The sequence below is a fragment of the Clavelina lepadiformis genome, chromosome 1 (genome assembly GCF_947623445.1).
Source record: "Clavelina lepadiformis chromosome 1, kaClaLepa1.1, whole genome shotgun sequence".
Lineage (NCBI taxonomy): Eukaryota > Metazoa > Chordata > Ascidiacea > Aplousobranchia > Clavelinidae > Clavelina > Clavelina lepadiformis.
In genome coordinates, this window is record NC_135240.1 from 4,634,322 (window position 1) to 4,650,875 (window position 16,554).

The window sequence follows — 16,554 nt, forward strand, 5'->3', positions numbered from 1 at the left end:
TCCGCACATTTCCTTCGCTTTCCAGATGTTCTTCTCTGCGCTGGGTTCACTTCTCTTTGGACCACCTGCTTCCGCTTCACCGCGTAAGCATCCGTCAACCCCTCCGTAAGCTGGAGTATGAAGCTTCGTCGGCCGATTTTGCTACCGAAACATTTTCTGTGCAGAATCCAGGAATTTAGCTCTACTATGTACAGTAGTTTTGTCCTAACAGCCAAAGGTCATCGTCTACTTGATGCATGAGTTGTGTATTTTCTCGCCGTTTGGTCGAAAACGTCCACGCCTACCTTGTTTTGTTTTGGCCTACACTACAGTTTATAGCCTAGCTCTGCTAATAGCGTATGGCATACAATCCATACGTTGCACAAAAACTGTCGTGTGAATTTTACAGTTCGCCTTCGCTGCAAAGCAAAGCGAGTTTGTATTGTGCAAATGTACATGGACAAAGTACGTTTAGGATATCATAAACTCTCCGTAAAAGCTGTATCTAAATTAGATAAACAATCACTTGAAAAGATAAAACTGGGCTAATCTCAAGTATATGTTAGTTGCAAGTGCAATCGTGCGAAGTAAAAAAATGTTGTAGTTTACTGGACCTCTAAAACCATCTTGGTGTCGATTTCGACACCTCGGCCGTTGAAGGTATAACAGGTTGTAAAAAATAAATCGAAAATCAAATTTCGGTAAATATTACTTATACATACTCTTTCAAGAAAGTTAGGAAGCTACTGAAAATTTTATATCGTTGCAACTGCTTTTACTAAAAAAAAATATACATCAAAATTCAAAAAGTGTCGATTTCGACACCTCGGCCGTTCTAGTGTTAAACATTAAGCAATAATTACTGTTTTTAGTGGATGATGCTGGTTTACTTTTCACTAAGCAGTAGGTATGTTGTTTCCTTATAAACACACAGGTTTGGTTCTGATATTGCTTGTAGGTTCAGCCGCTTTCTTCAGCATTAGCTTATTTCAAAATTTAGCAGCAGAAATATATCAAAGATCTCCAGCAAAACCAGGTAACAGATTTTAATATCTTAGAGCTTTATAATTTACGATTGCTCCATATTAAACACACTATCGTTGTTCTCTCAAAGACTATTGAGTATGTAGTAGACTACTGTGCATCTGGCATAAAATGTTTTGACAAAATTTGCGATTTGTTTGTTAACTTGACGTTTTTGTCAGAATATCCGAAGTCTTTTCTATTTGAGCAGTCAAGTAATAAACCGGATACCAGATGGAGAGAGGAATTATGGGAAGATCTAATTAAATCTTGCGAGAATCAGGTAACACGTGGTGATGGAAAAAAAATTTGGGACAAGTCTTTTAGTAAATTTTCAAGGCTCACAAAATGTACCCGGACAATCTTTACAGCGCTAAGTTAATTTAAAACATTGAAAATAAACCGGCTGCCTGCAGACAAAAGCAAAACGACTTCCGAAGATCATCGGAATAGGAGTCGAGAAATGTGGGACTCACGCTCTGTTGCACTTCCTGCGTCCGCATCCTCTGATCCGAGTCGCAAAACCAATGGAGACTCACTTTTTTGATGCTAAACCAGGCGCGAGCGTTCGTAGTTACTTGTGAGTAAATGTGAAATGTTTAGAAGTTTCAGTTCAACAGATTCTGTGTTTCCTATTTCCTTGAGTTTTTGAACCTTGTAGTTTGTTCAAATTGAGTTACATTTAGGCTAATGTTGCCTGAAGTGGAGAAGAATGCGTTTGCGATGGAGAAGACTCCGGCTTACTTCAATTTCCGCCCGTCTTCCATTCCCGCCAACATCAAGAGGATGGTTCCTGATGCTAAACTCCTCCTGGTCCTCTGCAATCCAGTTGATCGGGTCCTCTCCGATTTTTATCAAGAAGTGAGCTATTTTTGACGTTTGTTGTCACTTTTATGCTTTTCAAACTAGGATGTTGCTTATTTATCTACAGTGGATCATGTTCAACATCACTCATCCAGGTAAGGGGCAGTTCAGATACAAGAGCGTGGACCAATATGTCCATGATTACTTTCCTCGGATCCAACAAGCAATCGGAGACTTTGACCAGAAGAATGCTCTTTTGCAAGAAGACAGAGTCTTTGATCTGATGGGGAAGGATTACTTGAGTCACATCATTACAACTGGATTTTACGCCTTGCATCTACAAAGATGGTTTAAATATTTCAATGAAACCAACTTGATGGTCATAGACTCCGAGGCGATGTTGCAAGATCCGGGAAGTGTGATAGAGGAGGTTCAGGAATTTCTCAAACTTCCGAAGGTTCTATTAAAGCAGGATTACGTCAAAGAGGAGGATAGCGGATATTTTTGTTATAAAAACTGGAGAGATGAGAATAAACTGGATTGTCTGCCGTCGGCCAAGCGAAGAACAAGAAATGGCAATAAATCGCTACCGCCAGATGTCACTAGTAAGCTGCAGGGGTTATTTCAGAGTCACAATGAAGCTTTGTTTAAAATGTTAGGGAGAAAATTATGGGTTTAAACATGAACCTAACGAAAGCTTCCGACAATGATCTTTTCTGTTTATGAGTAACTTAGTAAATCACTTTTTTAAACTATTTTCCTATTTCAATTGACATTTTCCAAGTGAGCCATTGTTATTGTTTTACAGCTACTGTTGAAGTTTTGAACCAGAGTTTTTTTTGTAATATTGTGGGAAGTGCTGTCAGGTGTTAGATGAAGTCGATATAAAAAAGCTATAACCTGAGTCGCAAAACTTCTACAAAAGCAAACATGATAACTCACTTACGTCACTGTGCTTGCGTGTCATTCGCAGACATGCCCGTCGGAGTCTACGGTTGTCTACGCTTACCCGGTTTAAATACAGCTGCGGTTGCTGCCGTAACTCGACGCGTTTCAACCCGACCTGCTGTGCACCTGTGAATTCCAATGAAAACTTTCAACAATGAGCAAGGTCGCTAATAAACATGCAAAAACACAAAACGTGAGAAATGTTTTGAAATGCTGTAAATCTTAATGCATGGAGGCTGGCATCAAACCAGTGACCAATCAAAGCAAGTATTATACCGCTTAAGTCATAGGCGGTCGTTGGAGCAAATTCCAAACTTTTCTAACAACGACCGCTTAAAACATAACGAAAGTGAATGAATGCGATGGGGTAAAAATGAAATAGAAAGTCAGTCAGGAATAGAACACGGTCAGTTTTATAGAATTTTATGAACTGTAGTGTTAGCTTGCCCGTGGCATCGTGAAGCGTATAACCAGCGAACTTTGAATCCACCAATATTTATCATTTTGTTCTATTTGGGATTGAGTAATTTATAGCGGATGAGCTTCATCAAATCCCGGATGTCGACGCTGAACGTGCGAACACAACAACAACAACGACAACGACCTTCCTGCGAGACAGGTCGTTGATCCACGCCCTGGCGCTGCTTCGAGTTTCCTTGCTTAAGTAAAAGCAACTGGTTGTGTGCAATTGTGTAGGGTCGGTGAAATCTGTTCAACAAATGTTTGACTCTGGCACTCGCGTTTTACAAACTGCTCGAAGGCGTCAATTACAAGCATCGTTCGCATCAGGTCGGACCCAAAACAATCAGAGTTTATCGTCAAAAATTTCAGTTTTAAGGCTCAGAACAAGATGGTAAAGTTAAAGCAAGAGTGGTCTGATGCAAGATTACCCAAACATTACGTCATTGCTGGATTGCTTTTAGCAGCTTGTAGACCGGCGGTAAGCTTGTAGAGGTATCCAACCGCTACTGAGATGTTGACGTCACATTCAACGAGGCTTCTTTGTACAGATGCGAGAACCCATTGACGTAGAATTTGCAGAAGTTCGTTCAACGTCATTCGTGGTTGAATGGAGCAGCATGGTTCAAAAATCTTACAAGATCTCCATCGAGAGAAACAACTCCATGTTTAGCCAAGACAACATAGTCAGCGTCACGTCTCCCGTGAGTTTGCCGTTTCCATGTACAGTCGACTCCGCTTAATTCGGACACTTTGGTTCCGCTCACTTTTGGCCGAATTAAGCGGAGAAACGGCTTTGTCCGAATTAAGCGGAAAATCAATTGTTCGTTTCATGGTCATGCATAAAGGCAAAAAACGCATTTAAGATACTGTACTGTTGCGTAATAAATGAATTGCAGCTGCGCTATACTGCAGTAATTGGCACTGATCGCGTAAAACGTCTTCGTTTACTTTAGTGAGCAATTTCACTTTTTGTGCTAAACTTTTCTGTACAATTTTGTCCTACAAATTTGTACCGAATGTACCAAATTTTGAATGTACCATTTGTACCAAATTTGGACGCAATTGTACCGAAGTAAAAGCGACTATGAAGCTGGCGTTATATGAGTTCATTGTCGATTGTTACTGCATGAATCGTCATTGTTTCACCATAATCACTCATAATGCAATTGAATCTTGTCTTAAAACGAACGAAGTACTGTTTATTGTGTCATAACCTAACGATGGAATTGCGAACCTGTGTCCGAATTAAGCGGAGAATTGTCCGAATTAACAGGAGTTTTTTACGTTCAATTTTTACTTTTGTTCCGTTCCCGAGCATTTTGGCCGAATAAAGCGGTTTTCCGGGATATCCGGTGTCCGAATTAAGCGGATTCGACTGTATTACAGTTCGAATTAATTAATTGATGCAAACCTTAGTTCGTTCGACGGACATTGAACAATTCATCTTAAACTTTTATTGCTGAGCTTTCTATAAAGGTTCAACAAAAGCTTGAAAACGTTAAAGTTTTTTCTTCAATTCTGAATGTTTGCATTCTAGTATTTGGTGAAAACCACGACATCTGGCGGTGCAATAGAACCAAGCACGACATACAAGATTCGCATTCAAGTCGTCAACTCAACCAAACCAGACAATGGTAGTCACACATTTCTGCTCGAGACAGGTAATCCAAGGCCTATGTATTTTGACAGGTATAGAGCCTTTCTATAATTCGCAAAGGCAAGTACCGCAAGTAAGTTGGAAGTCGTCTCTTGTCGTTGTTTGCTGTGTTATTCGAGCAAGACCGCGTTTTCAATATGGACGAAAACATGATGCGAAAACAAATTCCGGAAATTTCTTCTACGACGTCATTAACACTTGAGCGTAGCACAACTTTCTAATAGGGGTGTGTTGCAGCCCCACCAGCTCCAAGCGACGTACGAGTAAGCGACAACCATCGCTTCCATTTTAAACTGTCATGGAACCATTCAGACCCAAGATCGAAAACGACTCGCTACAGAGTCATCTGCAGGTCAGCGAGTGGAAGAGAAATAATCACCAAGACCACCGGTGGAACCACTACGGCGACAACTATGAGCCGGCTTGTAGACAACACTCACTATAAAATTTCCGTGGTGGCGCTGACGTCATCTGCTAACGTCAGAAGTGACGAAAGTCCTCCACTTTTGACCGAGACAGGTGCTTGATGGATTGTATTGTATCGGGGGGTTAATAAAATAACTTTTACCCACTAATCTGAAAATTGTAAGTAATTGCTGAAAGTAGTAACATCTGTTGAGCGATCTCAATTTGTTTTGCTGGTTTCCAGCCCCTGGTATCCCCAAAGTGTCGCTGCGCTCGCCTATTGGTCCATCTGCGGACAACAAGACGATGATTAAAGTTGATTGGACGAAACCAGAAGGCGGTGACGCGGTTACCACTTATACTGTTGAATGGTTTCGCTTCGACGACTCAAAATACTTCAAAACTATTCGCCACAGCAAGAATAGCGACATGTACTCGTACACCATCCAAGGGCTAACTCCGGGAGGGACGTATCGAGTGCGGGTAAAATCGACAAACTTCGCAAGATCCGGGCGCCTTTCAACCAGCATCAGCCGTACAACCGGTGCGTATCCTGCACAGTTTATGCTTATAGTATCCTGCCCACAGCTTTATCGACCTTGAAACGAAGCATTTTATAACGTCGCTGGTGACTTTAGTTAATAAAAGAAGAAAGTGCTGCTTATACTGTTAGTCTAATGCTTGACTAAATATGTTTTTTAGTTCCTAACTCTGTCAAAAATCTCAAGGCTTTTCAAAACAGAGAAAAATCAAACAAAGAGATTCATGTCACTGGGATAAGGTCTTGGGCGTTGGAAGCTCGATCAAGGTGACATGCTCAACCTGCACCGACAGATGAGTTTGCAAAGATGATAAAATAATCTTCCATCTAGGTCTGGTATCAAGCTTACTCGGAATCAAACAGATTCAATAAGACATCAAGCGTTGAAGCAGACTTCAGTTCTACCACAGCGACACTACATGTTGTCCCTGGTTGCAATTACTCGATTGACGTCATTGTTTACAGCAGAAACATCTCAAGCGAATGCAAAACTCTGCGCATCAGCTCAAGTCAGTTCGATCTTGAACCCATTCTCGAGTAGTTAATCTCTAAAAATTCGGACACGTTAATTTTTTGTTTGTTTACTTCTACAGTAATTTTACTTTGATTTGTTTGTCGGAGCCTTCAAGGGTCAATTACACGTTGATACCAATGCAAGGTGCATTTTTTATTTCTGGCATTTTTAATTTGGACTCTTGGACGTATTTTGGTCAAAACTGGACGAATTGAACACAAGAAAACTACAATGGATTGGTCCTTTGTGTCATCGGTGTAAAAGTAAGTGACGTCTGATAAAACATAGCTCGCTATTCTTAAGCTGACGTCATTTTGCTATGGATGTGCTATTGCAATGCTATGACGCCACAATATTTTTTATCCGCGGACTAAGGAAAGTCTTTGCACGACTAAAATACGGCGGTGATTCTTCATCGCTCGAGCCCCGGGTACCAAGTTAGCTGTTCTGCAAAATCTGAGTAACACATATTTATATTTGGGTTTCTTTTACAATTTTTATTGTTTTTTTTTATTGTCCAACCTGAAGCTCTTCATCAGCGCCGGACCTCCAATGAGGGGCGAGCGACTTATTTTGGTTGAAGACTTTACATAGCTATAAACGAGGGAGGGCTTGATGAGGGAGCAACTTACTCCATTGATCTTCGCTCCTGGATCATCAACTCAGAAGGAGAGCTCGAGTTTGTCATCACTCAGCAACTCAACCACTCTCGTCGCACGTGAGTCTCCATTCTTTCAACTCTCACCCGGACACTTTATTTCCCGGGTTCGCGACTGCGTAAAAGTCGGTCAAGGTCGATCGATGCAAAACAACTTCTACTTGTTGTGGCCGAACCCGAAGAAGATTCTTCAAATTATTTGCATGGGGCGAAAACTATCGAAACAATCTCGTTGTCGTGTTATCGCTGAAACCTGAAATGCTTCCAATGCTTTTCTTTAAGATCCCAACTCGAATGCTGCCACAGTAGTTGGCGTGGTGATAGGAATCATGGCGCTGGTCTTCATCTTATCAGCCGCTCTCCTTTTTTTCATCTGCTTTGTGAAGAAGAGACGAGATCCTAAAGATCAAGGAGGGAACACGGGCAAAGTAGGAGCAAAACGTGTGTTGTTGGATTAGGTTTAAGTTTTATCTCATTAAAGATTTTTAACGGGCAACACTGCCAACCCCAGGTTGAAATAAAGTCGGTGTAAAAATAAGATAATACTCTGCACAAATAAAGCGAAAATCTGTTATTATTTAAATGAAATCGGCAAAGCGGTAATTCGGTGCCGGCATTGAAAAAAGTTGATGACTATTGTGATAATTTTTTGCTGTTAACGTATTTTTCATCTTGATCTTAGTCTTGAACAGGTGTTAATGCCACTTTATTTTTGCCACATTTTGTCTTTAGGACTGTTGGTATCGGTCTGCACCGGGTGGCTACGCAACGGATCAAGCCATGACTGCAGTTGCCGAGACAGCGTAAGACACGTTGCTGATGTGGATTAGCGTAAATAAAGACGTTTGTGACCCATCGGGCAATCTTGAGTTCTTTGTAATTTTTGTAAACCTCAGTTGCTGGCAATATTGTTCTGAAATTGATGCCACAGTTCACGTGATTATGCAGTAAGAAAATGGAGGATTTTAATTCAGTATTTGGTACAAGCTTTGATTAATGACATCACAATTAATCTGATGATTTATTTGCTAAACATTTAGCACACATGACTGCACACGAAATGTATTTACCTGTTGTAATGATTTTGTTGTGTCTAATGGAAAAAAGTGTTATATTCAAAACAAATGTTAAAACTTTGTTGTAAGTAAGTTATTAAAATTGTTGTGAATTTTAAATCAAACTCACAGTAGCTTGTACAGCGCATCTGCGCTAATGACTGTACAGTGTACACTAATCTACAAACACAGCATGCTTTAAAATGCAAAGTTTTTGAAATCATCAAGTCTCTCCAAACAAATATCCAAGCAATATACCTAATTATTCTGGTCTATCGTTGTCATGCTCAGTGGAGTGACCGAATCAACATCTTCTTTTTTTTCTACTTGTCTCGTGCTTACAAGTATGTTGATAATGTTTATTTTGTACAAATAATAAATTATTCCATGTCAAAACAGCAGATACGCTATCAATCAATAAACTTCATTCCATTGAATTAGTTATAATTAATTACTTCCATACGCGAGTATATAAACCAATATTGCAATCTATCTTCATAAATCTTGCCGATGACGTTGTGACAGGTTTCAAAAATTAATCTTTATCATCCAAAATTATGCAACTCCGTAACCAGGGTCTATTAGCTGTGTGCATGGAGTGCCGCTTTGTTTTGTTGTAGCCTTTGTAGCTTTTCGTGATTTTCCGCGTCCACGTTACGCCTCCAGCTGGTCCCGCTGGTTAGTTTTGTTCTTTGACGTTTCATCTCTCCAAGTTTTTCCTCGCAGTGTTGAAGCAAATTAGTTTGATTGTCCACGTTGCCAGTACTTTGATTTGAATTGAGTGTGAGTGGATTTTGAAAACCTAGTTTACATGTAACAACTTAGTAGCCGCAGTTAACCGAAATTATGCGCTCTTCATGTTGAACGAACTAAAGGCGTTGATTTGGTTTTGTTTTTGAGCTCACGATTCTATAGAATTCATCGCCCATGTGCTTGATGTCTCACTCAAAACTAACTTGAATGTAACAATCTGTCGCCAGCGAATCGACTTTTGTCTGTTTTGTTCAACATTTCGTTCCTGTTTTTGTTATTGCGTCTGCAAAGCCAGGCTTGAAGGATGACACTTTGTTAATGTTAAGTCTGCGAAGAATTTTATTTAGTTTGACATTTAGAGACAGGTCTAATTTATATCGTCTCTTTTGATATTTAAAGTTCAGTTTCTTCTGAAATAAATTTCTGAAAGTCGCCATCATTACTGGCGCCATGATAGAGCTTGTTATAATCCTCATCATTGTAGTGTTTGTCTTGCATCACATCTATGAGTATGAGAGGAAGCTTCGAGAAAAACGAAGAAAGAAGAAACACAAAAACAAAAACAAAGTAGTATTAAACACATATTGCTGGCATTGGTTTAATTTTTCATTTTTACTTTTTTATCAAATTCGCAAAATTTCGTTTCCATCCATCGTTGAATTTATTGCAAAGTCATTCAGTCATTCTCCCATGAAAATTTATCATGTAAAAGTTGAATTAAAAGTATCTTACACAGGAATTACACCAAGCCTACAAAATGAAAGCTATTTTTAGTCCATGCAGAACCAATAAGTTATAACTTCCTAGCATTCATACTGCGTTCTTTTCTTGATGTTATTTATTTTTCTCTCCTAGGATGGGTCCCAGTCTGTAGAAGATGGATTTTCAAAGAATAAAATGCTGAACACAGGTTGCCAGACTGAAGGCTTTTGATAAAGATGCTCGTAACACACCGGACGATTTACTTCGTACTTTGCAAAAACCGTTGTTTGAAACGAATTTGAAAACGAGTTTACTGTTATAAAATGATTATTTAAACACCACGTGTACACTTCACTGTACCTACAGTATAGTTCATCAACTATCCCGATATTAGTGCTTTTGTATAAATGCACCTGTTTTTATCAAGAATCCTGTCAAGGAAACATAAAACTCTGTGATCTGACTTGACATTTTTTTACCGTTTTCAGTGTCTTCCGGGCTGCGGGTTTGCTTGAAAGTGAACCTAAGCCTCTGTCTGTGCAACGCGTATTTATCACCAATATGCTGCGATAGCACAGCTTCCAATAATAATGTTTATTACGTAGGCTGAAAGAGATAAATGCGTTGTTCGTCAACAATAGTTTGGTATCAATCGATTCGCCACAATCTTAGTGAACTAATAAAGCCAGCATCACTTTAACGATATGAGAATCATTATTGCAATCTAAGCTGTCTACACATCCAGAGTAATGTGGTGACGAAATCAAAGTCGCAAATTTTGACGTAATAATCGTTACTCCTGTCGATGATATGCTTAACGCTAGGTGTCGCTAGCAAAGCAAGCACGTGTGGTTGATTTAGTGGGGGGTCAACTGTTTTGGACTTAAACCAAATTACTGAGGAACTTTTGTGATGTAATTCCGTCGTTACAAGAACGGATGATTGAATCAAAATACAATAAACTTTTAATGACATTTGTGGACTTTACTGCTGCATAACAATAGAGGAGAGAAACAATGGAGTCAGACACCTAAGATAGACTTTCGTTCCGACCGCACTCAAAGCTACAGGACGCTCGCTCCTCCGGTTCAGTGGTGCCGGTGAACATTTTCAAATTCGTTCTCCAAAACTAACGCAATACGCCGGTGTATTGGAACTTGCACAAAGACGAGCTCGGTAACCGGGGCTCGAGCGATGAAGAAAAATCGCTGAGTTTAAAACATGCAAAGACTTTTCTCAGTTCGAGAATAAAGTTTCATGACCTTGAAATACCATACCGTAAAATAAGTTAAAAACGAACAGTGACGAATCATTTAATACTGAAAAACTTGACTGACGTCGATTGACAAAAACATGACACAATTCCGAATAAAATCGCTTTGAAATTTAAAACCTTGAAGTTTCGGCAAAAAAAAGAAAAAATTTGTGACTTGAAACTGCTGGGTTTTGCCTTAACTTTGCTACGAACAAATGTTTTTGCCAGATTTGCTAGGAAATAACTGAAAACCAAAAATTCGCAATTAAAAGATTAAAAATATAAAGCTTTGTAATTAATCCTCTTAAAATAAAAAAAATTCGAGTGATAAAAATTTTGGTTATAAAAATAGAAAGGATAAATAAATAAGTTTAAAACCAGTTCGTGGAAGTTTTCGACGGTGCTCCCTCACTTCTCAGCAACAGCTCACTTGTTTGTACCTTATTAGGGACTTTCCCAGCAGCGATAGTCAATAAAGTCATTCGTGAAGATGTTTGTTTGTCATTTCTAGCTTGGTCAAGACCAGTAGAGGTAGCTAGGCTGGTAAAAGCCCGTAGCCGAGTAGTTCGAGCGCTGGCCTCAGAAGTCAGAATAATGCGGCCAATTTTCGTGTTCGATAGCCAGTGGCGCCATATCCTTGGGCAAGGCAATGACGAAACCTGCTCCTGTTCAGTGGACCTGGTGGACAGTTCTAAATTCAGGCAATAATGCTACATAAAGAAATAAAAAATATGTGACAATCGGCACTTGCACAAAGGCTAGCTTGGCAACCATGAGTAATGAGGAATCATTATTCATTACCGGGTTTAAGTCGTGCAAAAACTTTCCTCGGTCCATGAAAGCTTACTTTAACAGATCAGCCTTTGGTAAACTAAAAGGCTCTAAAGTTTTGTGTATTTAGGTTCATCATTTATATGCTAACAACAAGTTCATCGAAAGCATAGAATTTAGTTCAAGTGCAGACGATAGAGATTGTGAAAACCAGAATATCTGGAACGTCTCAAACAAGTCTCTGTTAAAGCTTTTATTTACTTTTGCTGAAGTTTCCTTTTATTTGTGCATTTTTGTTTACAACTGAAAATTAAGTTGACGATTTAACGACGTTTCACGTTTTTGGTTTAATCATCAGCTCAAGCTCTAAGTCACCAAGCGGCTAAAGTAAGGTAAGATAGGTTGCCCTTGCTCTCTTATCTGTCTTATACTATTTTGGAAATTTGTTATTGTTTCAAAAAATGTTTGGTATCAATATATTATTTGTGTATTATAAATGATGTAGTAAGGCCTTTGCTATTGGCTGCCACTATTTCACTGGAAATAATCCTGCGTATGAAGCTAATTTTACAGTTTATTACAAACCTAACTTAAATGTTATTACATAGTGTCTTGTATCCAACCTAAATCTAATTTAAAGTTAACTCAAATATAACCTCAAACAGCTAAACTGAACTTTCCGCATTCCCATTCTCCTAACCTAACCGCCTATCTTTAACAACGAGCTGCGTGACCTACATACGGTGAAATAGTCGCTTCGTTTGCTATTTACCTTATATTTTACCTTATCACTTATCTTTAACGAGAGCATAAATAAATCACCTAGACATAGAGTTAAAAATTAACCTTTTTACATAATTAAAAAGCAATTTAAAGATAAAAATAGTTTATTGATATACCATGATATTCCTTTTCGTACATAAAATGCTGGCTAGAAGAAAATTAGGGTAAGCGTAAGAATTGTATTTTGAACAATGCCCTGTAACATGCATAAGTTCTCTTTATTTATCACTTTTTCTTGTGCTTTTTGTGTCTTTAGCATCTATAGTTACATTTACCAGTCACCAAATGCAAACCAGATGGCAATAAATGGTTAACATATAACAAATATTTACAACCCATTTGAATTTACTTCAAAGCAGCTAACTTTACTTTTAACCTAACATTTTCATTGCAGTTACTTGTGTTTAGCAATGAGCTGTGTTATTTGGTTACTTTGAAGTGATTTAATTCATATTTTACTTTTAACATAGATTTATTATTTTCATTATCGTTACTTATGCTTTTTTTTTATTTATCTTGACGTACAGCTGCAGGAACTAATGATGAGTCAAATCTTAATTCTTATTTTTATGTCATGTCTTAGTACTACGGTAAGTAGCTTTAAAATTACCATCTTCAATTGTGATTAAGATGATTTTTTATTATTTTTCTTTGATTTTCATATAAAATCAGTAGATACTAAACACTGGTATATGGTTAAGTTGAACATTAAAATTAGCTGAATATAGTAGTTAATGTTACTAATGTTAGTCTCTAAAACATTTTTTTCTAAATGTTAATTAGTAGTATTTTGTTCAAACATAACACATATAAAAACACAAACCATATTTGCTGATAGATTGCAATTAAATTCTGTAGCAATAAGGTCCTATAGTTCTGGTCATGCCTGATAGTGTGTTTCCATCATTAGGTGGCGCAATCAGTTTCACTGACAAGATCAGAAATCCGTTCAACGTCTTTCACCATAGAATGGAATCCACAAAGTGGTGCTAATTATAAGATAGCAATTGTGGAAATTGATTCCCCAGTAGATGCTTCTTCTGCCCTTGCTGCCACATCACCAGTTAGTACATTGCGTTGTATGATTATTGTATTACAAGTGCACAGTTTGTAATACCATTTTATTTAAGATGTAGCAGTAAGATAAAGTAATTTAAAGCAGTATTTTTATGTATATATTTTTACTTATAGTTTTTGCAACTTATGTTATGTCACAGAAAAATATTTATTATTAGAACACAAATTGTTTTTGTTATTGTTATAACAATTTTAGCTAAAGATAGCTCCATGCCCACAATACTCATAATTTATTCATTGATATAGTTGTTGTTGCAGACAATGTGAATTTTAACAACTTTCTTTCTTTATATAGAAATTGATAAATTTACTCTGATTTCTTGTTTTAGCAAAATAACTGCCAGTACGCTGGCAAGCAATTTTAAAATTTGCTCTTGAAAACAGTGTCCCTGCTTTATAGATGCAACCTGTTGCTGCCAAACTGGAAATTTGCTTGTAGCAAACGTCTCCGTAGCAAAAAACTTTGAAGAAGTGTCAGTAAACTAAGTAAAACGATGTGAATGAAATATGTTAAAAAACTCTGAAACAGCAATTCCAGATCATTGCCTTTAAATTGAGTATCAGTCTGCCAGCATAGTTCAGTTTTTTCAAAAATAAAAGTTTCAATCAACAGGGCACCTCTGCCCTTAAATATCTTGGACCATTGGACAACATTGTTGTACACATACAATCTGCCGGGCTTTGCCACAAAAGAGGTTTTTTACTCTGATTTGTCAGGCAACAACATGTCAGAAGTCATTAGTGCAGTTCATTGATAGGACTGTAAATGGAATGCTGTATGGCTGGAATAGCCTTGTACAATCGTTTATTTTATTCTATTCCTCTCCGACTCTGCTAGACGTTTGGTTGCATATTTTAATTTTACCTTTTATAAAAATACACTATTAATACGTTTGCCTGATATTGCCACATTACCGTGGTCACATGACTGTTAAATTTTGGAGTGCTTAGAAAGCCAATGGTTGCTCTGAAATATGATTAGTTATAAGCATAGCTTTTTGAAAACAAGCTATTTTGTTAGGTGGAGAGAGTTTTGTTCCATCTTGGTGTTCCAGTGTTTAGTTTCTGATTGCAAAAATGTTTAAATTGATTTGTCAACTTTGAGGTTGATCTTTAGTTAATTTAACTTTAGTTTTCTATGGATATTTGTTTTGAAGAAACTTTGTTTGAATATTATTAATATTAGTTTTTTCAATGTCAAATTATGAATAATGTAAATGAAAGTTCAAAGCTCAAATAATAAACAAACTACCTACATTATATGAATGCATGTTGATAAAGTTTAACAGTAATGGTTTACGTTTAGTTTAGTATTGGCCTATTTTAGCAGTTATAGATTCTACATAATAGTGATATTTTCTGTTCTAAGTTTATGTTTACAATAATGGATTTGTTAAGTTTGTTTAACAATTATAATTTCATGACTGTTCTACTTAAACTTTCGTTTAAACAAACTTATTTTTATTTGCAGTTTAAAGTCACCTCCACTGTTCCTGCTGGTGCTTTGATAACACCAGATACCAAATATGACATTTACTTATATCAATCTGGTTCGTTTGCTGAAGTAGGTAAAATTCCTGGACTTTTAACAGGTATTTATAGTACAGGAAGCATGTTCCATTTTATGATGTCATAATTTTTTTAAGGGCTCAATTCCAAACAGAAAGGCAATTTTGAGCCGGTAACACTTTGATTATTACGTGTTCGCACTCAATGCGTCATATTAAAAAAAGTAAGAAATTTTCCGGTCCAATGCGCATGTGACGTCGATGTGAACTAGTTTTGTTGTTGTTTTGGCGACAGCTGGTTCCAGGTTTTGGCTAAATTGTACATTTTTTGTGGGTTTGATTATTGCATTTTTGGAGAATTTGTGCTAAATTTTTAAGTTCAAAACTTGCTGTAAAGTTTAGGTAGCTGTTATAGAAAACTGAGTACATGGATTTTGTCCAAATTAAGACTGCACACAGTCATAAACTAAATCTCGTTGCAAGCCAGAATTCAGGGTAGGTTTATGATGTGGAATTGCGACAGTAGCGTCTTGATTTAATGTACTTTGCATTGAAAAGCCTATCTCTTTCAAATGGGAATTGACCACTTAAATGGCATTGAAATTAACCCAAATTTACATTTGCATTGTATCAATAGTGTTTTGCAAGCAGCAAAGTCGGTCACGTTTTGATAATAATTAGTTGTTGTGTCGTAGCCATGTTTATGTTGCATTTACATACGTTACTTTACGTAAGAAATTATTTTGACTCCCATTTTTATTTTTATGAAATCATGTATGATTTTATATACATAATCTTACACATGAGTGCTCATACTAATTTCATCAAAAGAATGAGATCAATGCAAGAAAAACATAAAAAATGTTGAAATAAGATCATCTCTGGATCCAACAGTGAACTTAACGATGGCCAAGATATATTTACTTAGTGTTATCATGGAATTATTTTGAACTGATTCTGGCAATGATGTTAACCACTCTTGATACACAATCGCATCCCTTTAAGTCAATATACATGTTAGAGATCTCAGTATTTCACTTCCATAGAGAATTAGTTGGGAATATTTTTAATTTAGTATGATTCAGGTCTTCAAGTTTTTTAATAAAATCATTTCATTACTATTTTGAGACGGACTATTTTAACAGAAATTTTATTTCAAAAATTAGTGCATGAGAGCAAGTAAATTAGACCTGATGGAAAACACAAAATTGGATTTTTGAAATCAGTGGCCAAGCGTTAGGTAAAGATCGCTGACATATTGTTGGCACAAAAAAAAATTTTTTTTTTGGCAAGTGTAATGAGTTAGTGGGTCCTTGCCATGTGACATTGCAATATTTCAGAAAATATTTTGACTCATGTTTTTATTTTTACGAAATCAGTGTGAATGTGCAGTTGTGTATGGCCTAGCATTACATGGAGGCTTATTTAAAGTTTATTTGTTGGTATTAATTGGAAGCCTATATTACTTTCATCAACGAAATAAGATCAACAAGTGGAAAATGAAATGTTTGAATAAGACTATCATTGTACCGGTGGTTAAGAATAAATGAATGAGAACTTATTGCTTTGCAGGAATTATTCTGATTATTTTGAACATGTTCCATCATGATATTGATCTACGTTTGATATAGTCACCCTTATTTGTGGATATTCTTGTTA

The 16,554-nt window shown here is 37.1% G+C and overlaps 2 protein-coding genes and 1 long non-coding RNA gene across 3 annotated transcripts; all 3 read left to right on the forward strand.

The window, feature by feature from the left end:
• The first annotated feature begins 826 nt into the window (after positions 1-826).
• On the forward strand, positions 827-2,710 carry LOC143469075 (heparan sulfate glucosamine 3-O-sulfotransferase 1-like). The gene is made up of 5 exons (XM_076966635.1): positions 827-1,015; positions 1,185-1,285; positions 1,419-1,582; positions 1,689-1,863; positions 1,934-2,710. The coding sequence occupies exons 1-5, from the start codon at positions 889-891 to the stop codon at positions 2,483-2,485; spliced, it is 1,119 nt and encodes a 372-aa protein (XP_076822750.1). The 5' UTR covers positions 827-888; the 3' UTR covers positions 2,486-2,710.
• Positions 2,711-3,419: 709 nt separating this feature from the next.
• LOC143461307 (tyrosine-protein phosphatase Lar-like) lies at positions 3,420-7,414 on the forward strand. The gene is made up of 10 exons (XM_076959187.1): positions 3,420-3,694; positions 3,765-3,917; positions 4,754-4,877; positions 5,111-5,392; positions 5,523-5,822; positions 5,981-6,086; positions 6,151-6,328; positions 6,413-6,596; positions 6,862-7,051; positions 7,274-7,414. Exons 1-8 carry the CDS (start codon positions 3,605-3,607, stop codon positions 6,413-6,415), a joined length of 1,236 nt encoding a protein of 411 aa, XP_076815302.1. The 5' UTR covers positions 3,420-3,604; the 3' UTR covers positions 6,416-6,596; positions 6,862-7,051; positions 7,274-7,414.
• Positions 7,415-11,459: 4,045 nt separating this feature from the next.
• LOC143450182 (uncharacterized) lies at positions 11,460-14,836 on the forward strand. Its single transcript, XR_013114656.1, has 4 exons — positions 11,460-11,919; positions 12,838-12,900; positions 13,221-13,373; positions 13,788-14,836. It is a non-coding gene; the product is annotated as an uncharacterized LOC143450182 (long non-coding RNA).
• The last annotated feature ends 1,718 nt before the right edge of the window (positions 14,837-16,554 follow it).